The following is a 25,181-nucleotide window of genomic DNA, read 5'->3' as shown; positions in this document are numbered from 1 at the left end:
TCCCTTTGAAGGAACAATCCTGGCCTGAGCCCTAGGACCTGTCCTGAGGGGAATGGGGAAAAGTTCAATGGAGGGAGCAGGAGCTGCCCAGTCCTGGGGGAATTCCAATCCAATTTGTTCTCCAAATTGGAACTAGAGGAGGAGTCGGGGAAGGGAAGAATTGGCCAAGTTGTGCTGTTTGGGGGCATTGTTCTTCACAAAGGGAAGGGAAAATAAATAGGTCCGACCGATGTGGATCGATGGTTCCCAAGGACCGTGGCTGCATATCACATGAGCTGAACAGATTCCCTGGGGCTTTGGGCCAGCTTCACCTCCAGGCTGGACAAAGAGCAGAGACCGGACAGGAGCCTGGAATGTGGCAGGGGACACTCCTGAGAGCCTTCTCAGAAGACTAGGGTCTGGTGGATGGTCTGAAGTCCAGAAAGAGTGTCTCAGACCTTCTAGGGGAACAAGGGGAATCGAAGCAGATCCATCTTGGTGTAATTAGGGAAGTCCTGAATTCGTGTTTTTTCTTAAAGCAGCTTTTGGCCTCAGATTCCTTAGGCAAGTGCTGGGGCTAAGATGCTGTTGTTTTGTTAGATTTCTTTCCATTGCCAGGAGACCAAGCCCACCTCTCCTTCCTGTCTCCCAGCTGACCTGTGCCAAGCTAGAGGTCTAGGCACGCTGCTCCAGGCCTTGGACTTGTAGTCCATACATAGGGGATACATAGGGGAGGCAGTGGAAGCAGTGTGGGGGTGGGGAGATTGGAGTGGGGTGGAGGGAAGGACTGTTCAGCCAACCTCAGTTCCAATACAACCAATGGTAGAAAACAGGCATTAGGGTGGGGATTCCAGCATACCTAGGTCAATTGGACTCAAGTAGCCTTGAATATGAGGGTTGGGGATGGAGAAGAGAAGGTGGCCTGGCTGATTTCATTCTATTTCATTCTCCAGGTGAAGAAACTCCTACCAGTATAGGTGGGCACCTTTTCTGACAGTTTGTAGTCTTAGAAAGTCATCTACACCAATGGTGTAAACCTCAAACAGAGACACATAAGGATCCCTGCAGCCCTATATTGACTTAGTTTTAGAATGTAATGTTCTGTATGTTTTATTGTATTTTTATTTATGTTGTTAAATATTTCCCAATTACATTTTAATCTGGTTCAGGCTGCAGGAGAATATTGTGGGCTGCATCCCACCTCGGTGTGTTTGACACCTCTGACCCAGGGCACCGAAAGGTTAAGTGAATTACTCATATTTATCAGAGACAGGATTTGAACCCTGGTCTTTCTGGCTTCATGGCCAGTTCTCTATTCACCATACCAGGCTGCCTCTTGTGCAGGGATAGGATGAGGGGAAAAGTTGGAGGTAACATTGGGACAGAATTTGGAATAGCCTTGGGTAAGAAGTTAGAGAACTCTTGGGCAGAAAATTGGTCATGTCCTAGAGAGGAGATGGGGAGCCTGAGAGAAAAGTTGGAACATCTCTTGGAAGTTGGATGAGTCTTTGGGAAAGACTTTGGGAGACTCTGAGAGAAAACTTGAGCTGTCTCTAGAAAGAAATAGGAGGACCTTTCTTTGAAAGAGTGTCTTAGAATTTGGGGTAGGCTAGGAGAAAAGTTGGGGCAGTGGGGTGGTGAGGTGGGTAGAGTGCTGGGCCTGGAGTCAAGAGGACCTGAGTTCAAATGTGGCCTCAGACACTTACTAGCTGTGTGACCCTGGCAAAGTCACTTAACTCTGTCTTACTCTACTGGAGAAGGAAACAGCAAACCACAGTGGTATCCTTGACAAGAAAACCCCATGGACAATGTTGGTGTGCCATGGTCCACAGGGTCACAAAGAGTTAGACACAACTGAACAACGACAAGGAAAAAGAAGTTAGCACCTCTTGGAAGCTGGGGAAATTTTGGGGAGAGAAATTGGGGTATCTCTTGGAGAGAAGTTGGGGTAGTCTTTGGGAGAGAAGTTGGGATTGTCAGACAAAAGCTCAAGTCATCCTTGAGAGAGAGAAATTAGGTCCAGGGATGGCTCCCCATCAATACTGACTGGGGAGATTTTTGAGGGGCAGTTTTCCCTGAGAGAGAAGTTCTCTGAGCTAAGATCTCCAGAGGTAACTTATTTTTCTAAAAAGCTCCCAGAACTTGGCAATCAGAAGATCTGCGTTCAGTACTCTGTGACTTTGAGGAAGAAATTTCAGTTATCACTGTCTGTGAAATGGGCATAAAAATCTTTAGCTTACCCGCCCTCCCAGCGCTGCTGTGAGGACAGTGGTTTATTTGTGATCTGCAAGACCTGTAGAAGTAGAGACCACACAGTAAGATGGAGAAAAAGTCAGTCTCGGGGTCCAGAAACCCTGGTTTCAAATTCTGCCTCTGAGACATACTGGCTGTGTGATCGCAGGTACTTTGTTAATTCTCTCAGTGCCCTAGGCCAGAGGGGTATAGCCCATAGTGCAGCAGGATCCAGATGAAAATGTACTTGAGGAATATTTAACAAGATAAAATACAATAGAACATAGATAATGTTACTGTGTAGTTTTCTAAGTTAGTATTCAGCCAGCAGGGATCCCTGTGTGTGATTTAGTAGCTCCTAGTTCTATCTGAGTTTAACACCATTGGTGCAGGCAACTCTCTGAGAGGAGGGTGCAGAGAAAGGATCGGCCGGCATTGGTAGAAGTTCCTCATTGGCAGCTCCTTAGACCAGTGAAATCACTGGTCTGTAGAAATGGTGCAGGGGCCCTCCCAGCCTGCATTTGTCCTCCTCCTCTGAAGAGGGCTTGGGTTAGAGTAGAGAGCTCTTGGAATGGGGCCGCCATACTCTGGAACTGGCAGCTCCAGCAGTGGGAAGGGGAAGGTGAAGAGAGAGGAGAGGGAAGGGAATGGGAGAGAGGGGAAGGGAGAGGAGGGAAGGGGAAGCTTCATTTAAGACTGGGTAGCTCAGCGTAAATGAGGCCGAGTCATTTGGTCACTCCCAGATTTAATTATAAACAGGCTCTGAATACCAAATCTAGCAAGAGGTAACTGAAGGGAGAGAATTGTGGTCACTGACTGGAGTACTGGGGAAGGAGGGAAGTGTCCAGTGGTCATGGTTAGAATGCCCAGCCAATCAAGCCCACCTTCTCCTGCCCTACTCTGCTGCCACCTTGCTGTGTGACCCAGGGCAAATTCCCTTCCCTCTCTGAGTACTGGTTTATCACCCATCAGTAAAATGGGGGACTAGATTTAATGACCCCTGAGGGCTTTTCTGAAATGGAAGGTCCTAGAGTTCTCCTGGATGTTGGGAGACCTTCCCACCTGCATCCCTGAATTCTCTGGTACCTGAACCTATAATGATTTGGGAGAGCCTGTGAGGAAGATGGGGAGGGCTGGAAATGGCAGAGTGGAAGGCTTCAAGCCCCACTCCCAAATGCCTAGTTTCCTTCCCGTGGGTTATGGGAGCATCACACCAGCTCATTACTAACATCCATTCCGGCTCTAGGCTCTATAATATCATATGGCTTCCTTTTCCTTAATGACCATAAGAGATTGTCCCATCAAGGCTCACACATTAGTGTTCCTGAATGGTGGGGGAAGGGAGGAGGGGAAAAGAAGGGGGTGGTCTCGGTAAGAGCAGGGCCAGAAATCTTGGGTCCTCTCATCATTCTATGCCAATCCTTGCCTTTGCTTGGACCCCACCCCCATCCAGCTTGAGGACCTCCAAGCACCTTAACTTGACCTCCCCATGCCCCAGGAATTATGCACCCACATTTTACAGCTGGAGAACCTAGGCTCCAGTCAAAGAAGTGGGCAGCATCGTGTGTACATTCCTATGGCACCCCAACCCATTTGAGAATGAGGTTACTAGTTTGGAAGTCATCCATCATTTCGTTATTATTATTTGTTTGTTAAAAAAAAAGTCAGAAAAAGTTTCATCTTTGGTATGAAGACATTCACGCCAGGTGAATGAAGGCAGGGAAGGGGGGCTGGGGCTCCCAGAGACCCAGATTGGCCCATCCCTCCTGGCCCAGGGAGAAGAAGCAGCCAGTCAGAAGGTGAGCAGTGACAGCAGCAACTGCAGGCTCAGTACTGGGCAGAGACATAGAAATCCAAGAAGATCGAGAGGTCAGCCCAAAGCTGGGGCCCGGAAGGGTGAGGACAGGCAGTAGATGGAGAAGGAACCACCTGGGAACTGGGGACGTCCAAAGGAGAGGAACCATAGCACTTCAGAACAAGAAAGGACCTAGAACGCTGAACACAGAACTTCTAGACTAAAAGGGATTCTAGAACACACGCTGTCAGAGCCAGGGTGAGCCTTAGGGAGCCTCTGTGTCCAGAGGGCCAGGGAGGGCAGGATCACAAAGCTTCTGCCCACCTAGGATTAGGGTTCTGATAGTCTGTGTTCGAAGAACCCTCCCAACTCAGATATTCTGTATTCTATAGGCCCTCCCAGCTCTGACATTTCATGTTCTAAGGACCCTCCCAGCTCTGACATTTCATGTTCTAAGGACTCTCCCAACTCAGACATCCTGGGTTTGAAGAGCCTTCCCGTCTCTAATATCTTTTGTTCTATGTTCTGCGATGCAGTACATGTGAGGAATGGGAGAGGAAAAGGACACTTGTAGCCTGGCCTCTTTATCGCTCTTTAGACAGCCCAGTCCCCAGGACTCTGGAAAGAGGACAGCATCCTTTCCCCAGGACACACCCCTAGGCCAGGTCAGGGTTCTCGCTTCACCACATCACGTAGGTGCAGTTCACTCTCAGCCGCCAGGATGGGCTGCCCATTCTGCAGATGGTAATCGATAAGGTGGCTGATGCTCTCAAACAGCACGTCCTTGGTCCGTACCTGCAACACAGAGGAAACTGATCAGGGCGGGGAAAGGAAACCCTGGTTGGGAGATGGGGCAAGCAGAGGGGAGAACCTGGAAGAGAGAGAGGAACAATTGGTCCAGCCTTTGGGATCCGCCTTCTGGGCTATGATACGAAAGGAAACTCCCTTTCTGTCTTGGATTAGAAAATTTGGACAAATTCCTCTTCCTCCCAAGACAAACACCCCCATGCACATACACACACCGCATGCCCCACAGACCACAGTTCAAAAGCTACTAGCTGGACACCCAATCAGTTAGAGCAGACAGTAGGTACCTTTAGGCTACGGGGTATGGCCCGATCCCATAATAAGGGCGCAAGATGCATCTGTCCAGGCCCGGCTAGATCTGAAAGTGCCCCTGTCTTGCACTTCTGGAAGAGGTGTGGTCAGGCAGACCAAGCCAGGAGGCCACTTCTAGTCTCTCTTCCACCACTGACTCACTGTGTGATCATAGGTGATTCTTCCCCCTCTCTGGGTCCCATTTCCATGATTTCGGCAGGATGATTGGTAAGGTCCCTCCCAGCTCTGACATTCTGTATTCTAAGGCCCTTTCCAGAGGTGACCTCCAGTGTTCTAAGGCCCCTACCCACAGAATTTCAGAGATGGAAGGAACCTTAAAGGTCCTCTAGTTTTCTTCCCTCCCTCTCCTTCCCTTTCTACCTCACTCCTTCCTGTGAAACTGTGATATATTTATTTTGAATATACTTGTCTGTGTGTATGCCATCTGATGGAATAAATGCTCCTTGGGATAGATAATTTTTCTCTATCTATGCATCTATATCTCTATCTTTGTGTCTTCCTGTCTCTCACTATTTATCTCTTTCTAATTATCTATCTCTATACTTTTCTCTCTTTCTATTTCTCTCTCTTCTTCCCTCCCTCTCATTCTCCCTCCCTCCCTTTTTTCCCCTCTCCCTTTGTCTTTTTCCCTCTTTTTTTTCTCTTTCTTCCTCTTCCCCCTCCTATTTCTCTTCCTCTCTTTGGCTTCCCGTCTCCCTCTCTCTCCTCTCTCTTTCTCCCTCCTCCTCCCCCTCCTCCTCTCTGTCTCTCTCTCTCTGTCTCTCTCTCTCTCTCTTGCTCTCTCTCTCTGTCTCTCTCTCTCTCTGTCTCTCTCTCTCTCTCTCTCTCTCTCTCTCTCTCTCGCTCTCTCGCTCTCTCTCCCTCCTTCCCTCAGTCTCTCTCTTTCTCTCCCCCCCACCTTTTCCTCTCTTTTCTTGAAGTCAAGGACTATTTCATTTTTATCTTTGTATCTCCAGTGTCTAGGGCAGTATGTGACACACAGTAGGTACTTAATAAATGGATATTGATATATTGAACTGGAACAGCTTGGATGATCTCTGTGGTCTCTTTAGCTAGTTCCCAAATCCCTTCCAGCTCTAAGACTTCGTGTTCTATGTTCTATTGTCTGTGGCTGCCTCCTTACCACGCCCTCGGGGTCCACCAGGAGCAGGTGTTTGGGCTGTCCACCGTGCATGCCTGTGAGAACGTACTGTCCAGGGTTGGTGACGCTGTCCCGCACCAGAAAGTCCCCGTCTGCCCTGAGCAACTTCTCTGCTGCCCGCCGGCTCATCTTGCCATGGTACCAGGGCTCTCGGCGGAGCTGCTCCTCCGTTGGGGCAATGGGAGCTCGGCGGGTGGGTGGGCTGGGCCACTGGTCCTCAATGGGGACAGGACCACTGCCGGCCACTGAGCATTCATGCAACTTCAGAGCATCTTCAAAGGGCCCTGCAATCCCAAGAGACCTGGGGCTCAAATCTGGACTCTGCCACTCCCTAACCCACTGTGTGCCAAGGGGGCCTCAATTTCCTCATCTTTGAAGTGGGAGTGGGTAACCTTGGGCTCACCCCGTCATGGAACTTTTTGAGGCACAGATGAGAAGGATGAGAAAAAGGCTTTGTAAATGTACTTCTCCCTCAGACTAGGGCATCCAACCATGTCAAATTAAAGGACCATAGGCTTTAAGAGTGGGAAAGGATCCTGTGGGTTCCTTCAGGCCCCCTCTCTCATTTTATTGAGGAGGAAAATTAGGCCCAGAGAAAGGGCAGAACCTACCCAAAGTCAGAGCTAAGAGTAAGTGGCAGAATCAAGATTTAAACCCAGCCTTCCTCCCATTAGACCAGGATGAATACAAAGCCAGCAGGTCTTCCCTCCCAGCCAGGATGATCCCTGAGTGCTGTCTGTCATCCCCCTCAAGCTGGGGGCTGTCTGAGAGCAGAGGCTCTGTGTCCTCCTCTAAGGGCTCCCTGAGGACACAGCTGGGAATCTCCTTCCTTTTGGGAGTTCTTTGAAGGGAAGGACTATCCCTCCCTATTAGATTGGAGTTCCCTCCACCTCCCCTCTCCCAGGCCAGAGGCCATATTGAGCCTTCAGGTTAGGGGCTCTCTGAGGACAAGGCCTTGTCTCCCTTCCTCCTCCCATCATACTCATATCAAAAAGGTCCTTCTTGGGGCTCTCCTCCGGGGCAGCCGGCTCCATCTCCCAGCTCTCCAGGTTCTGTGTGTTCACGTACATATGCTCCTCATAGTCCCGGGAGCCCAGGGGCCGGCTGTCTGCCTGCAGGTAGCCGTCATCACAAGGCTGGCCTGAGAAAGGGGGATGCAGAGGGGGTTAGCAGAGCCAGGCTACCCAGGGAGAGGCAGAAGGGCTGAGAAATACATGAGAAAGATTGAGTCTGGTGGGTGAAGGTAGAAGGAATAATCAGGAAGGGTGGGCAGGGCCAGCCCCCCAATTCCCCTGGATAATTGGACTGGCTTTGGGTTATAATTATTCTTCTGAATTTGGGGGAAGGGCAGGAGGAAAAAAAGGAAAGGAGAGAGAGGGGCGAGAGGATCATAGATTTAGAGCTGGAAGGGACCCTGGTGGCCATCTATGACAACCCTCTCACTTTGTAGAAAGGTTAATAGCTTGTTGAAGGTCACAAGGATAGAGGCAGCATTTGAATCCAGATCCTCACACTCTGAAGTCAATGTTGAAGAGAGAAAACTTCTTAGTGTGCTATTTAAGGCTCCACATAACCTCCCTTTCCAGGTCTGCCCAGTCTATAAATTGTATAATCTTCTGTTCCCTAATCTCATCCTACCCTCTCCTAACTCCCCACATTTGCATTAGCGGTAACCCATGCTCGGAAAACACTCCCTCTCCACTCCCATCTGAAGGTTGAAATTCTTCTTTTCCATCAAGTCCCGGGTCAGGTGTTACCTCTTCCATAAATTTCCAAAAATTCTATCTCCTCCTCCCCTCCCCTCCCCAAACCCCCCACCACATCCCATCCCCATCTGAAAATTACCTCTCCTTCCTTATATTCACCTGGAGAGCATTGCCTGGCTGTCTCTCGGTCTTTATCACATTATATTTTGCATTAAGTTTATCCCTGCCCCCTGCCCCCAATAGATTCTAAGTTCCATGAGGCTGGAAATATGTTATTTTTTGTCTTGTATCCTTAGCATTGAGCACAGCACCGTGCCCCCCCCCCCCCGCATAGTGGGAATTACTAAATGAGTGCTGATTTGATTAGAAAATAGAAGAAAGAAAGGAAGCAAAGAGGGAGAGAGGGAAGGAGGGAGGGAGCAGAAGGAAGGAAGGAAAGAAGGAAGGGAAAGGAAAAGAAACAAGGGAGGGAGGGAAAAAGGAAGGAAGGGAGGGAGGGAAAGAAGGGAGGGAGGAAGAGAGAGAAGGAGGGAAGGAAGTAAAGAAGAGAGAAGGAGGGAAGGAAAGAAGGAAGGAAAGAAAGGAAAGGAAATAAAGAAGGGAAGGAGGAAAAAAGGAAGGGAGGGAGGGAAGAAAGGGAGAGAGGAAGGGAAATGAAGGAGGGAGGGAGGGAGGGATAAAGGAATGAAGGAAAGGAGAGAGGGAGGGAGGGAAGAAAGAAGCAAGGAGGAAAGAAAGAAGGTCAGGAGGAGGGAAGATTGCCAGGAGGGAGGAAGGTGAATAAAAGGCAGTAGGGAAGGGTAGGGGATAGTGAAGCCAAAGCGTGTCTCAGAGGGGTTGGGGGGGGCAGGCTGCCAGCAGAGGTGGGGAGTCAGAAGGGCAGCCATAGATTCTCCTGACTAACGTGGGCACTCAGCCCATCATGATCCTGCTTCCCCAACTACAACATCTTTCCTCTCAAGGAGACTCATACCAGGGGGACCCAGGTCCCAGTGCAGGCCAGCCTGACTCCGTTGCTCTCTCCGGGCAAGTGATCCAAGCTAGGAAACAAAACTGCCAATCAGCATTCCCTTCTTCACCTTCTCCTAATCCCCTCCAGCCCTCTCTCAACCCTGGCCCCTGTAACCCTACCCTGCTCTCTCTGTCTCCTCCAGCCTCCCCAGCCTGGCTGCTCAGCTACAGCCACAAACAGATTTCTTGCTGCTTCTTATGCCTTCATCTCTTCTTCAGAGTGGAAATTCCCCAAGGACAGGAACCATATGTCTCCCTCATATCAGTGGCTTCCCAGGATAGAGACAATATCCTTCCCTCTTCTATATCTCCTTCTGGGCCCCAATCATCCATGGCTGACCATGCCTCCGCCTCCCCATTTTATTTGTTTTCCCATTAGGATGCTCAGAGACAGAACCTAGGAAATCCCATTACCCGCCACAGGTCCTTGGAGATAGAGATGGTCTTTGGAGCCCCAGCCCTGTGGGAGGACACCCCCTATGACAGCCCCTTTCCCAGAGGCCCAAGATTCCCTGGAAAGATAAGCAGAACCTGACCTGGCTGAAGGCCCCAGAGCTGGGTGGCTGAGTGTGGACATAGCTGGGCGCCCAGAGCCGGGAGTCCACCAGGCCACCCAGGGGTGGCTCCTTCCCAGGGATGCTGTTATAATAGTCATGCTCGGTAGCATCCTCTTCCTCACCCCAGGCTGATTCCTCATTCCCCGTCATCCTGGGGCACAGAAACACAGAGGGAGTGGGATGGTGAGGTGGGTTTGCAAGGCAAGCTCCCTTAAAAATCCTCTATGATCACAAGGGGGGCCGGGACATCATGGGGCATCAGAGGCCTGGATGCTAGGCCCCCTCCCCACCAACAACAGGGAGAAAACATGACCTTCAGACAGTGCTATGTCCATTGCTCCCTGCTGCCGTCATCAGGGAGCCATGGAACTGGTGGGCAGTTGGCAGAGCTCTGGAGCCTGGCATCACTACAGTGCCAGCAGAGGAGCCTACTTCTGCGTGGCCCTCAAGAACAGAACCAAGGCCAACAGGAGGAATGCCACAGAAAGGCAGATTTCAACTCAAAGTAAGGGACGAATTTCTAACAATGTCTAGAAATAGAATGGGCAACCTCCAGGACAAGTGAGCTCCCCATCCTTTATAGTCTTCCAAAAGAATACCACTCGTTTGGGGTGCTGGAGCGGGGATCCCCATTCAGGGACAAACTAGACCAGATGCCCTTTAAAGCCCCGTTCAATGCTAAGACTGATTCTAGCAGGCTTGCATGTAGGGCCAGGGAATGGGCCAGAAACTAAAAGGATCAGAGATGAAGAGCTGGAAGGGACCCCAGAGGCTATCTGACTCAACCCTCATTTTACAGAGGAAACTGAGTCAGAGAAAAGTGACTTGCACAAATAAGCATCCTCTAGAGATAGGATCTGAACCCAAGGCCTCTGACACTGAAGCCACTGTACCACGCTTTCTTCTCTGTTTTCCCCTACAATGCTAGTACACCCAATAATCCCTGGATAGAAAAGGAATCAATGTGAGAGGTTACCTTGGGCAAGAAGACCTTGTGGTCACTGTGCCCAACCATATCATTGTACAGAGAGGGAAACTGATGTCCTGCAAGGAGTAAGGGCTGAGAATCACAGAATCTCAGATCTGGAAGGGACCTCCCTAGGAAGAGCATTCAATCTATGTCTGAACAGGAATTCTCTTTAGGCCATCCTCTACAAGCAGCAATGCAGCCCTGGAAGACCTCCAGTGATGGAGAGCTCACTATCTCACAGTGAGGTAGTGAGTCAGGGGCAGATCCAGGACTCAGACCTGGGTCTTTTGATTTCGCATCTGGGGCACCTTCCCCTACACCATGTCTATATCATTTTCTGGGCTGGTTGGGGCCAGAGCAGCGTTGGGGATGAGGATCCCTTTACCTTTCAGGGGGAATGGTCACTTTGGGGGGGCTGTAGAGATACTGCTTGAAACGCAGCTCAAAGGCTTGGCCTACGGTGCTGATAACATTCTGGGCTAATCCTTCACAGCACTCCAGGATGTGACAGGCTATGAAGAAAGGAGAGAGGGGGAGGCCATAGAATGTGTCACATGAAGCAGGACCCCAGGAGCCTCAAATCCCCACTTTTTCTCCTTAATACCTCCCTCCAGCTCTCCCAGGAAAGCCCTTTGTAATCTCGAAAGATCAGAGGGATCTCCAACCATCTACCAGCCCCTGATGCCCCATTCCCCCCTTCTCCCCAGCCAAGGCTTGTCTCACCTCTCTGGTTAATGGGATCCTTTGCCACATAAGCCACATAATCCGTCATGTCCTGCAGATAGACGGGAGTACATGGAGTGAGAGAACAGCCAAGACCTTCTTCTGGCCCCCACCCCCTCCCCAGACCCTGGAACCTGGGATTCTGAAGCTGGTCCACAGGGCCCGGGGTTTGGAGAGGGTTGCCAGATGAACATAATTGGCACAGAGCAAAGGCGATGGCCAGGGCCAGTGGTAGGGGGAGCTGGTGAGGTGGTTGCCTGGCAACAAGGGGTCCAGCTGGATGCGGAAGCAAAAGGAGGCAGCGATTGTGGTGGTGGGGATGGGAGACAGGAAGAGAGGACCAGGTGGGGAAGAACCTGGGTTGGGGGAGAAAGCAGGGGAGGGAAGGGAAGGGAAGGAGAAGGGTGGAGCTGCCCCCCCCGGAGGAAGGCTCCCAGCTCCCCCCTCACTGGGAGGGCTTACCGTGTCGCCACCGGAGGCGAAGGAGATGGACTGCATGTGATGGTTAGCGATGATCTGTCCCGGGCAGAGAGGCAGAGATGGGTTACAATGAAGCAGGGAGCTGAGCCCAAGGGGCAAAGCCTGGGGTGGACCTTGGACAGCTTAGGGACCCTCCTCCCTGGACAGAGGAGATGGGGCAGCTGGGAAGAAGCCAGGAGTCTGAGCCATCAGCCCCAAAGGACCCCTCCAAGCACCATCTGGAATACTGTATCCCTTGTCAGACGCTTGGGCTTGGCATCGTGCCACAGGCTCATTACTCATCTGTCTCAGTCTGGTCTCCAGTGCAGGGACCCTAGGACATGCGTGTACTCACATACAAAAACATGTGGTGGAGCTGTGGAGGGTCACATCAGACAGTGCTTGGGAGAACTGGATGCAAAGCCTCCTTCCAGGGTAACATATGTGCCCCGGTGTGTGAAATCTGCATTTGCTTACATTCACACTTTCAGGCTTCCAGTTGGACCCCAGGCTGTTTGTCCTGGGGTTCCTGTTCTTTTCCCCCATTGGCCTTTGTCTGTGTGCCTGTTCCCACCTTCCGCACCCTCCCCCCATCCCAAGGCTCAGGCAATTTCTGCCCTCCTGGAGGAAAATCTGCTCCTGCCCTTGCTGAAGACCCCGAGGATAATAATGAATCATCATAATTTATATAGCACTTGAAGGTTTATAAAGCACTTTACAAATATTATCTCATTTCATCCTCACCATGACCCTGGGGGGTGGAGGCTATTTTTATACCCAATTTACAGATGAAGGAAGTTTAAGTAATTTGTCCAGGGTCATACAGGGTCAAGAGTCTGAATTGACTCCAAATTCAGCGCTCTGTGCCCTACCTCACCTAGCTGCCTCATGGGGAGAGAAGTTCCTAAGTTGATCCAATTCAACAAACATCTATCCAGCATACACTATGTGCCAAGTGCCAGGTGGTTAAGTAGCCCTAACCACCTCTGGCCACTATTTTCAGCTTCTCCAAAGCCCCAAACGTTCCAGGGAACCCATGAAGGAAACCTACAATCTGACACATGCCAAGTGATACAAATCCTCATGTACATAGACACAGTTAGAGACAGGTCAGGGGATGTCAGAATTGGGAGGGACCTTAGAGATCATGGAACCCAACTCCTTCCTTTGGTAGACATGAAAACAGTCCCAGGGAAGGGAAGAAGAAAGACCAAAGGCACACAGTGCATTTCTGGAAGAGTTGAGTTACACACTCAGATTTGCTGATAAAGTGAGACACTTGGAGACACACTCACACTCAGAGACACTCAAATACACTCATACTCAGACACTCAGATACTCAGATACACATTCACACTCAGACACTCAGATACACACACTCAGAGACACACTCACACTCAGAGATACACTCACAGACACTCAGATACAAACTCAGAGACACTCAGACATACACAGAAATGAGTATATGCCAGCATTCACACATTTATACTCCTCTGATCACATATTTATGAGAGGCATGGGGGGAAGGGGCATAGGGAGTTGGTCTTAAATCCAGGCAGACCTGGGATCATGTCCAGTCCCTTACACAAACAATGGGTCTGTGACTTTCACCCCTCATCATCCCTCTTTTAAGACAAGTTACAAAGGAACTTTCGTGAAGGAATTTTCCTTCACTGATAGGAGCAATTTCCTTACCTGGGGTTTCCCTATACTAATAAAATCAGAGGTCTAGTCCCTACTTCTTTTCACAGATATAATAAATGTTTGGCAGAGGAGTGCTTACACACAAACACGCACATACGTAGGGATAATCAAACGTCCATGAGAGGAAAAGAATTCCTAGACCCACAGGTGAGTTGGGAGGAAGCAGGTGGGCCTGACCTGGCTTGGAACCCCACCCCTGTTCCCCAGGCCAGGGGAAAAAAATGAGGATGAAGTGGGTCAGTATGGGAGGGACAGAGGGTGGCAATCAGGTGGCACCAAGGTTGCTGCTTACCTGGCGAGTGGTGGGCACCATAAGGTTGAGACCATCAATGGAGATGTTGATTGTAATGCTCATACCAGCAAAACGGAGGTTGCTTTTCCCAAGGATGGAGAACAAGGCTTTGTTAGGGGCCTGTAGGAGAAGAGAAACAATGTCCCTTCAGCCAGGCTCAGACTCTGGCTGCACCAGGGTGAGAGACTAGAACATTCAGGAAATGACCAGGGTGTAGAGTCAGATCTAACCCACAAGAAAGACTAAGTTTAGGGGAGAAAATGGAGGGGGAAAGGGAAGATTACATTTTAGAAAACAATTTGGAATAGGCAAAAAATGGTCATTAAACTGTCCCTACCTTTGACCCAAAGATCCCACTGCTAGGTATACATCCCCAAGGAAGTCAAAGATAAAAAGGCAATCCCCATATATGCCAAAAGATCCAGAGCAGCACTTTTTGTCGGTAACAAAGAACTGGAAATGCAGTGATTGCCTGTCATTTGGGAAATGGCTAAATAAACCGTGGTTCATGAATGTTCTGCCATATTACTGTGGCCTAAGAAATGAATGCAGAGAATTTAGAGAAGCATGAGAAGACTTATATAAATTGAGACCAAGCGAAATAAGGAAGACTAAGAAAATGACAAACCTTTTGACCCAGATACCCAACAACTGGGCATACATTCCAAAGAAGTTAAAAACAGAAAGAAAGACTTCATATGTGCCAAACTATTCCTAGAAGCACTTTCTAAAAAAAAACTGTATTAAAAAGTCTTAATGATGCTTTTTAAAAATTTAATGACATTTCCAAATAACCCCTCACATCTAATAATAGTCTCCCTTGTATCAAAAAAAAGTCTAGTTATGCAAAGCTAACTGAGGCGCTAGTCATATCTGACAATGTTTGCTTAATTCAATATTTGTATCTCACCCCCTCTCTGCTGAGAGGTGGGAGGCACGTAGCAGGGCTTTGAGGTAGCAAAAAAACTGGAACCGAAGCAAGTGCCAATTGATTAGGGAATGACAAAAAGCAATGTGGTACACAAATGTAACAGAATATTGTTGCATTGTAAAAAAAAAAAAAAGACAAAGAGGAATTTGGAGAAGCATGGGGAAATTTGTATGAACTGATGCAAAGTAAAGCAAGAACCAAGAGAATGATAGATACAATTACTATAGTAATGCAAATGGGAGGGGCACAAAAATAAAGCCATGTGGAGTAACTAATGATTAATCTGACCCTAGAGAAGGGATGAGGAGGAATCGGTTGTGACTGAAGAATTCTTTGTTAACACAGGCTCATTTGGGATGTGTGTGTGCGTGACAGAGAGAGACAGAGAGAGAGAGAGAGCTAGAAATACCTGATTTAAAACAGAAGGCATGGATATCAGCAAAACTTTTTTTTTAAAGAAAAGAAAAAGGTTTGATGCTCAGAGGTTCAGTTTAAAGAATGGGACAAGATTTAGCTTTTAAGATAGGGAAACATCTGGGTTTGTGGGAGATTCTAGGTTTCAGGTTGAAGAGCAACTCTCAGTTTTAAGGTAAAGATTTAGCTGCAGACACGGGTGGTGGGGGCAACTAGGATTGCACCCACTGGGACAATTCCAGGTGTGAAAAAGACTAAGGTTTGAAGCTGTTCAATGGGTTCTAGATGTGGGTTAGAAGGGAGTTAATAATAGCAATTCACATTTCCATGGTACTTTAAGGTTTGCAAAAGACTTTCTTCAGAACTGCCTGTATTATTATTCTAGTTTATACAGATCAGGAAAATGAGGATCAGAGAGGGGAAGTGATTTCTAGCTAATAACTGTAGTGTCAGTTCTAGGTGTTAGGTTTTAGGAAGTTCTAGGGGTGAGTCTGGGGGCTCTAGATGTGAGATTGGAAAAGGGTCCAGGTTTAAATCTGAGTCCTCTGTGAGAGGTTGGAAAAAGATCCAGATTTGAGGGTGAGGATTCTAGGTGGGAGGCTGGAGGAGGGTCCAGGTTTGATGTTATGGTTCTCAGTGTGATGTTTGGGGAAAGGTCTAGGTATGAGACTGGAGTTCTAAGTATGAGACTGGAGAAAGGTCCAAGATTTGAGGCTCAGGGTTCTAGGTGTGAGGTTTGGGAAAAGGCGCAGGTATGAGACTGGAGTTCTAAGTATGAGATTGAAGAAAGGTCCAAGATTTGAGGCTCAGGGTTCTAGGTGTGAGGTTTGGGAAAAGATCCAGGTGTGAAGTGGGGGAAAGATCAAGGCTTGAGACTCAGAGTTCTAGGTGAGAGGCTCGAAAGCACCTGATTTGAGGATGGGGTTCTAGGTATTGGGCTGGAGAATAATTCAAGGTGGAGGCTCAAGATTCTACTGACGAATTGGAAATTCTCTTTGTTGGGAAAGCTAACACAGTTCCCCATCCAAACCCATCAAACCCTCTCTGCTAGTCATTGCATTCTCCTCCAGCTGTGGTTCAAGGGAACCCATACCCTCATGGCACTGCTTCTCTCTCCCTTAGCCTCCCCACTCCCAGGACCCAGGTAGGAGCTGACTCCTCATTTTTGCTCTCTAGACTCCATACCCTCCTCAGCTCCTACCCTCCCACAACAGTCTGCTTTTCTCTGAAGCTTCACCCACCTTTTTCTTCCAGGCACCTCGGACACCAGGCACTGCTTCATAAAGCCTATTGATCGCCTCCCTGTGGGCAGACAGCATCCTCATGTCAGAGCAATGGAGGGTAGCTCAGGGAGGAGGTCAGGGCTTGAGAACCTTGGGACGGGGAAAAGTCACCCCAGCAAAGCTGTGCAACTGGGATGGTTATAGGTTTAAGTTGAGGGGGAGTCACTTATGATGATGGTGCTAACCTCCACCTCACATTTCTTTATTGTTTTCTGTTTTTACAAAGTACTTCTCCCACAGCAGCCCATCATGTTACAGTAGGGAGGGTAGGTGGTTTCTAGGAAGAATACCAGCTCTACAGTCGGAGGTCCTAAGTTCAAATCTCACCTCTAACACTTATCATCATCTGTGTGACCTTGGGAAAGTCACTTCAATTTCTCTAACTGTAAAGTGAAGGGATTGGACCTAGGAGACCCTCTGAGGTCCCTTTGGAATCTAAGCCTTAGGTAGCAGTGGGTTAGGAAGTTCACATATTTGAAGGGCTTTCCTATAGAAGAAGGATTAGATTTGTTCTTTTTGGCCCCAGAGGGAACAACCAGAAGCAACGGGGGAGGGGAGAATATAGCAGAGAGGCAGATTTAGGGTTAATGTAAAGGGAGACTTCCTAACAATTCAAACACAATTCAAATTCAGATGTGGAATGGGCTGCCTTGTGCAGTGGTGGGTCATCAAGGAAAGACACTGGTGGGATATGCTGAGGTAGGGCTTGTTTTATTTGATATTAGTTGGACTCAGTGGACACTGAGGTCCCTTTCAGCTCTGGTATTTTAGGAAGCTCAATGAGAAGGATGGAGCTCCATGAAGGGAAAGGAAGCTCAGTGAGGGGGATGGGTGGGTCATTAAGGGGATGTGGGACCATTGAGATGACAAGTTGTCACCAAAATGGTAGCCAAGAGCAGAAAGAAGGGAGAGAGGCCTAGAGTCTGACAGAGATTCTCCATTTAAAGGAAGAGTTTCAGGATCAGGCTTCCTCTGTTCCCAGGGGACACAACCCCAGGCCCTCCCTTCCTTGGCTGACCTCACCAGCTCCGGTGGGGCTCCCACCAACCCTCCTGGCTCGCTGTCTCTCTCCCAGAACCACACCTCCTTGTTTGGCAGCAAAGAAGACGATAAATAACAGAAGGCACCCCTCCCCCTTCGGCTCCACCCCCTCCAAGTCTGTGTCACAGCTATTGATCCAAGCCTATGTCTTCCTTTCCTGCTGCAGTAGGGAGTTTCCACCCAATCCCCTCCCACTCTCATCACCTTTTCTCTGCAGTATTCTGACCTCTCTTTACCTCTGCCCTTATCTGCCTCTTCTCCCTCCTCATCACCTCTGCCCCCCTCCCCTGTCTGCCTCTAGCAGGTGTATGGGTAAGGAGTTCTGTCTGTGTGGGGGAGTGGGAGAAGGAAGAAAGAGAGAGAGAGAGAAGAGAAGAGAAGAGAAGAGAAGAGAAGAGAAGAGAAGAGAAGAGAAGAGAAGAGAAGAGAAGAGAAGAGAGAGGAGAGAGAGAGAGAAGAGAGAGGGGGCAGAGAGACAGAGAAGAAAGAGAAGAGAGGAGAGAGAAGAGGAGAGAGAGAAGAGAGAGGAGAGAGCAAAGAGAGAGAGAAGGAGAGAGAGGAGAGAGAGACAAGAGAGAGGAGGGAGAGAAAGAGAGAGAGAAAGAGAGAGAGAGAGAGAGAGAGAGAGAGACAGAGAGAGAGAGAGAGAGAGAGAGAGAGAGAGAGAGAGAGAGAGAGAGGGAGACAGAGAGAGAGAGAGAGAGAGAGAGAGAGAGAGAGAGAGAGAGAGAGAGAGAGAGAGATGTTGAGCTAGAAATGACCTCAGAGGCCATTAGGTCCAACCTCCTCCGGAAACTGAGATACTCAAGAAGGATGTGACTTTCCCAGGAGTTACCTGGATAACAATCATTAGATATGGTTTAAGTTGTGTCCCATTTTGGACAACCAGACAGTTCCATCCCTGTGTGACTTTAAGCAAGTTCCTTCCCCTCTTTGAGCCATGTGTAAAAAGAGACAATTGGCATAGGAGGTCTCTAAGGTTCCTTTGCCACCTGCACAGCCCATGTTCTAGGTTCTAAAGATTCTTTCAGCTCTGATGTTCTCTGGTCTGGGGCCCCTTGCAAGCTCTAAAAACAATTCAGCACTTGCTTCTTTCTACAAGTAGAATTCAGGACACTCACATTCTAGTCTGCCCTTGAAGAGCTGTATGATCCTTTCCCTTCTTTCTCAGACTCAATTTCCCCATATTTAAGCCGGAACAATAATCCTAGTTCTGTCTCCACGGGATTGTTGTGAGGATCAAATGAGATAATGGATGGGGAAAATGCCTAGCAAGCTGTAAAGTGCTCTCTAGACTATAAAAGGTCTTGTAAATGGTAACAAACTTAGTGCGCTGTCAAGTACCTGGTAATTTGAAGCACTGTACAAATATAAGGGATTGTTGTCGTGACTATGGGTCCTCGAGGGTATGAAACTCCTCCAGGCACAAATTCCCCTTCCTGACTCTCTCCTTCAGCGTCTGATTTCATGCAATGAGTCTGTCTGTCTGCTCGGCCAGCCCCATTCCCATCACCCTCCCGAGAGAAGAGCCCCAGCACTCACCGGGTGACCTGGGTTCGGGTGTTAAAATCCAGGGACCTCATGGAGCGTAGTACCTCTATGCAGCCCATGTACTGAGGGAGATAGAATGAGACAAAGAGTCAGTCCCCAGACCCTGAGCCTTTGGAAGGGGTGGCAGAACTAAGCATTAATGGATGCTTGGAGATGTGAACTCCTCAACCAATCCCCAATCTTGTCGCAATGTCCTCAGCCTGGGGGCCTTTGCTCATGTCATCTTCCACACCTTGAAGGGGCACTCCTCTTCTCCTTCTCATTTAAGTTCCAGCTTCCCTTACCCCTCTCATCTGGGTATGATCCCTCCGACCTCATCATCTCCTCCTGGATTCTTACTCTTCTCTGGGGTTTGGTGGCACTAAGCTCTCCTTGTTCACCTCCCACTTCACTGACTGCCACTTCTCAGTCTCCTTTGCTGAATCTTCATCCAAAGCCACTAACTGGGGGGGGTTCCCCAAGGCTCTGTCCTGGGCCCTCTTTTCCCTCTATACTATTTTGCTTGAAGAACTCAGCAGTTTCCATAGGTGTAATGATTCAGATGATTCCCAGATCTATGTATCCAGCTGTAGTCTCTTTCCTGAGCTGCAGTCCCATACTCCCTACAGCCTTTTGGACATCTTGAACATCTTGGACATCAGGTCCTATAGGTACTTCAAATTCACCATGTCCAAAACAAAACTCATTATCTTTACTCCCCCTGCAAAAACCAAAACCAAAACAGACAAATCCCAAAAAAGACCCTTCTTTTGTCCAAACTTCCCTGTTACTATGGAAGGTACCACCAACCTCTCAGTCACTCAGATTCTTCATCTTGGTTGTCATCCTCCACTCCTAACTCTCTCACCCTTTGTATCCCGTCTTTTGCCAAGACCTGTCAATTTTCCTTCATAACATCCCTCACACTCCCTTCTCTCCTCTGATACTATCACACCTCATCATCTCACATCTAGACTATTGTAAGAGCCTACTGGTGAGTCTCCCTACCTTGGCTCTCTCTCCAGAGAAATAGACTGTCTGCAGTCTACTCTTCAGTGGGCCATCAAACTGATCTTCCAAAAATGCAGGTCTGACTATGTCACCTTCCTATGTCACTCTAGTGACTCCCTGTTATTTCCAGGATCAAATAAAAAAGCCTCTTTGATTTTTTTTTTGAGGCAATTGGGGTTAAGTGACTTGCCCAGGGTGTCACATAGCTAGTAAGTGTCATCTGAGGCTAGATTTGAACTCAGGTCCTCCTGACTTCAGGGCTGGTCCTCTATCCACTGTACCATCTAGCTGGCCCTTCTTCCTAACTTTTGAAGTTTATCATAATCTGTCCCTTTCTTACCTTCCAGGGTTCTTAAATTCATGTATGTTAATTTTCCTTCTACAAAGATCTGCTTCTGAATTTTGCCAAAAGTGAAATCACCCTCACACGTAACAAAAAGATGCTTCTGCAGAATAGTCTCTCAAATGATATCTACATTAAATCCAACATCATCATTTGGAGTACAGGAGAAGACTTGCGTGATACAGTAGTCTAGAAGACCTGAATTCCAATTGGTCTCAGACACTTTGTTCATAGCTGTGTGACCCTGGGCAAGTCACTCAACCTCTGTCTGCTTCAAGTTTTTATCTCTGTAAAATGAGGATAATGATAGCATCCAGGGTTGTTGTGAGGAAAAAATGAGGTGTTTGCAAAGCACTTTGAAAACATTAAAGTGCTACATAAATGATATCGCTTCTTTGTTCGAGATCCTCCATGGTTCTAGGTTGTCTACAGAGTAAAGTTCTAGCTCCTTTGACTATATTCAAGTTTTCTACAATCTGGTGTCCCTCTAGCTGTCAGAGCTCATCTCAAACATCCAGTCTTCTTGTACTTCATTCCCTTCTGAGTACTCTATGAGCCAACTACCCTGGCCTTCTTTCTCTCCTCACAGCTATACAACATTCCATCTCCCACCTCTCTGCTTTTGCATCCCATGCCTGGGACGATTTCTCTTCTCCCCTCACCCTCTTAGCTTCCCTGACTTCTTTTGAAATTCAGCTATCCCACCTTCTGCAGGCCCTTTCTGTATCCCCCTAGCTGCTAGTGCCTTCCCTTCCCACCTTATGTTCTATCAACTCTGTCTGTATTTTCTATTTTTCTGGTTATTTATACATTGTCTCCCTCCTCCTTGAGGGCGGGGCAGTACTTTTGCCTTTCTTTGTAACCCCAATGCTTAGTTGACTATGTAGTTCATCTTCTTTTTTAATCTATATCATTATTATTTGTAAGCATTTCTTACCCCACAAGTGGATTGTGAGCTCCTTCGTGGCTGACATTGCACATGGTGCAATTGTTCATCTCTGTATCCCCAGACCTTAGCACAAAGTCTTGTACCTAGTACATCCTTAATAAATGTTTTATTGACTTCAGTTAATCAGCAGAGGACAAACCCTGCTCCTCAGCCCACAAAATCCCCTGCCCTGGGGAAGACAGAACACTAGAGTCTGAGGAAGATTTGGCTTCTAATCCTGACTATCCCTGACTGGTTGTGTGACTTTGAGCAAATTCCTTTTCTTTACAGGGCTTCAGTTTCCTCACTATGCCCCACCTGCCTTTGCACTGGCTGGGCCCCATGCCCAGAATGCTCTCTGGCCATACTGCCGCCTTTTGGAATCCCTAGTTTCCTTCAGCTCAACTCAGTTCAAGTAACACCTTCCACAGGAAGCTCTTCCCTACCTGCCCACTCCCATGTGCTACCGCTTTGATTTGCAAATACCCATACAAGCACACGTCCTCTCCCCCATTAGAATGTAAGCTTCTTGAGGGCAAGGCCTGTTTCAAATTTGTGTCCCCAACCCTCAGCCCAGGGCTTGGTATGAGGTGAGCATTTAATGAATGTTTGTTGATAGACTGATGGACTGATTCACCAGATGCTCTGAAATCCCATCTTCTAGATTGCCTCTCAGTTCTGACATTCTGTGTTCTAAGGTTCCTTCCACATGCTGATATACTATGTTCTAAGGACACTTCCCTTATCCTGTCCCAGTAGTACAGATAGAGCGCCAAACCTGGAGTCAGGAAAACTCTTCCTGAGTTCAAATCTGGCCTCAGACACTTACTGTGTGACCCTGGGCAAGTCACTTAACCCTGTTTACCTCAGTTTCCTTATCTGTAAAATGAACTGGAGAAGGAAATGGCAGACCATTCCAGTATCTTTGCCAAGAAAACCCCAGATAGGGTCAGAAAGAATTAGACACGATTGAAACAACTGAACAACAACAAAAGAAGACCACCACCACCCCCCCGCCCCAGCTCCAACATTCCTTGCATCTAAAACTCTGAACACTCCCCCAGAAACAGGGGGGATTGTGAATTCTCTCAAGGTTCTTTGGAGAAACTGCCAGGGCCAGAAAGGGTTAAGGCACTCTGCCTTTCCCTTTCAATCCAGTTAGACTTTGGCCCAGGATCCCACATATCCTATAATTCATCTGGGAAGGGAGCAGTGCCCAGGGGCTCTGACTCTAAATTAATTAAGGATGAAATGAGGAGCCTGGAAGATATGATTAAAAACCTGCTCACCCCTTGCACTAGCTAGCCTGCCATCCTGACAGACTGGGTAAGAATCCCAGGGTCCCCTTCCTTACTACCCTTTTCCTTCTCCACTATCCACATTCCCTCTCCCAACCCCAAAAGCAAACAAAAGAGCTTCCTAATCCCCTAGGATCGGAAAGCCTTAGTTCAGGGGAAAGCAAAGGGGGCCTGGATTTGAGTCCTAGCTCCATTTCTGACACCCAGCAAGTCACTTCTATTTTCTGGGCCTCAACTTCCCCATCTAATAAACTAAGAGAGACTTAACCAGGGGTTTGGGGGAAGAAGAAATCAGATCACAAAGTACTGAAGAGATGTGAGTTAGGACCTGACCTATTTGCAAAGGTTGAGTAAATAAGCCACACTGAGAGAGTTTAGGAGCCTAGATTCCCACCAGTCACCACCATTATGACCAAGCAGAGAACCAGGTGATGAGTAAGATCCCAGAAACCAGGCCTTTCAGAAGTCTCCAGGGAGACAGTTATCCAGCACCCAACCTTTTGCAGGACTCTGAACTAGCTTCTTGAGGGAGGAGGTTCATGTTTTGTTTTCATATACCCCCTGCCTAGCACATGGCAGATACATAAATATTTGTTGAAGTTAAAGGAAAGCAGGTGGTCAAAGGAAGGCATGCTGGGAGAATCCCAAATCACGTGAAGATTGCCAGAGAAAAGGAGAGGTTGAACTCAGGGAGAGGCATGATGGAAGCTTCTAACATCCCGTGACACATAGATTCCAAGATTCTTCTGTCTTTTCTATGCTGGACCCATCTCTCACCTTCATAGACAGTCACTCTGACCTGATGGGGGTATTTCTGCGGGGGGGGGGGGGGGTGAGGGGGGAATCTGAAATGCCCCTTCGAGACTGGTTTGCAGCCACACCCTTCCGACTTTCCCTCTTTCCAGGCCTAACTGAGATTAGGAGGAGAGAATACCTGTAGGGGAGGGAAGTCAAAAGAGCATCTAACCCACACACTACCGTGTCCTCTCCTCCCACGTGACACCGTGGGAACTTGGGGGTGAGTGAGGTTTCACTATGAGGGTCAGACTGTGAGAGAAGAGAGGAGGGGAGGGATAGGGAGAAGGGTAAGAGGGAGAGCCTTCTGGGGACCCTGGGATAGGTTAGGGCTCGACGGAGCTGGCAGGCTTGTAGTAAATAGCTCGGTCCCCATCCTCTATGAGCCTCAGTTTCTTCGTTTTTTTCAAACGAGGGTTGGATTAAATACCCTCTAAGGTTTCATTCAGTTCTGACAGCAGATTCTTCATGATTCTAGGGGTCCACGCTTAGGGTGGGGGAAGCCAGTTGCAAGGCTGGGGTGTCCTGGGAGAGGGAAGAGGAGGGCGGGGGCGGCTACACTCACCCGCACGATGTAGGAGACCCCAGGCCCTAGGACCCTGTCGTCCGGGTGCAGCCAGCCCTGCGGGGGCTTGTGGATAAAACTGCCTTTGCGACTCCACTCGTCGCCGGCCGGCGGTGGACGTGCCCCGGGCCCTGACCCCCGCGCCCCGGCCCCGGCGTGGCGGGTCCCGGCCGCTCCTCGGCAGCGGCTCACCAGCTGCAAGGAGCATGGGCTGGCGCACACGGGTTCGCAGGCGCCCAGCACCGCTGCCAGGCCGGACCCAGTCCCGGATCCCGGTGCTGCCACCTCCTCCAGGCCGCTGCCCTTGGTGGCCGGCCCTGGGGCCAGCTCCTTGCCCGCGCTGGACGGGCTGCGGCTGAGAAAGGCGGCGGGGCCCGCGAACTTCCACGGGGACATCCTGGGCAGGAGCTTACAGAAAGTGGTGGGAGCATCGGGCTCGTCTGGCCCGGCCTCGGACCCGGACTTCGGGGCAGCCGGGGAGGCGGGCGGGGGAGAAGATGGGGCGCCGGGGCCGGGGCCCGGGCCTGCCCGGCTGCTCATAGCCGGGCCGCCTGCGCCCTAGTGCGCCTCCAGGGCTCGGCTCCCCTCGGCTCCCTCCTCTCCCCCCACTCACCTCCCCAGCCTGCCGGCCGCTCCTACCCGGCTAGCCCCCCTCCCGGAAGGCCCCCAGAGCAGGATGATGTCATGCTGAGCAGCGCGGCAGCCTCAGCGCGCAGCCGCGGGAGGGGGAAGGGGACGGAGTTGGGGGGTACCGCAGCCCCTCTTTCCCTGCCCCCATTCTCCCGGCCCGCTCTGGGACAGGGTGCCCCACCCCCTGCACCTCTGGGACTGAGCAATTCCCAGCTTCTACAGCCAATAGACCCAGGTTCCCTTCCGACTAGTCCTCGCCCTCGCGCTCGGTTGATGATGGAAACGGGGAGTTCGCTTGGCTGCAGCCGGTCCTCGACCCCTAGCTACTCAGGAGCGAGAAGCGCCTCCAAAACGCTCTCGTAGTCTGCACCCCAGAACTCGCAACCTCCCCACCCTCCTCTCCCTCCATTCAGGAATATTTTCCCCCTACCAACACCCTAGTCTTGGCTCCTCCCAGCATGGAGAGCATCTATGCGGAACACCAAAGAGCTGGAAAGGCTGATGGAGGAGGCAGGGAAAACAAGCACAGCCTTCTCCCCATCCACTAGCATAGGTTTAAGGAACATTCCAACTCCCACAAAGCGCCAGAGACTAGAGGAGTCTTCCCCTTCTGTATTGATGCCTCCTTCTGGGGGCTTTCTCATCTCAGGGCCTCACTTTCCCCATTCGAAAAGTGAGGGATGAGGTCTCTCCCAGCTCTGACATTCAGTGTTCTAAGGTCCCC

General features: G+C 49.5%; 1 protein-coding gene across 1 annotated transcript; it reads right to left on the bottom strand.

The window, feature by feature from the left end:
* Positions 1 to 4,672: 4,672 nt before the first annotated feature.
* On the bottom strand, positions 4,673 to 24,367 carry SHC2 (SHC adaptor protein 2). Its single transcript, XM_036768838.1, has 12 exons — positions 23,828 to 24,367; positions 18,900 to 18,970; positions 16,275 to 16,335; positions 13,689 to 13,808; positions 11,696 to 11,749; positions 11,234 to 11,285; positions 10,896 to 11,022; positions 9,520 to 9,691; positions 8,946 to 9,012; positions 7,249 to 7,407; positions 6,249 to 6,550; positions 4,673 to 4,801 (listed from the first exon to the last, which is right to left on the bottom strand). Exons 1-12 carry the CDS (start codon positions 24,365 to 24,367, stop codon positions 4,673 to 4,675), a joined length of 1,854 nt encoding a protein of 617 aa, XP_036624733.1.
* Between the last annotated feature and the right edge of the window lie 814 nt (positions 24,368 to 25,181).

The sequence above is a fragment of the Trichosurus vulpecula genome, chromosome 1, assembly GCF_011100635.1.
Source record: "Trichosurus vulpecula isolate mTriVul1 chromosome 1, mTriVul1.pri, whole genome shotgun sequence".
Classification (NCBI taxonomy): Eukaryota; Metazoa; Chordata; class Mammalia; order Diprotodontia; family Phalangeridae; genus Trichosurus; species Trichosurus vulpecula.
The sequence above is the reverse complement of the archived record's forward strand: the minus strand, read 5'-3'. Positions and strand labels throughout refer to the sequence as shown.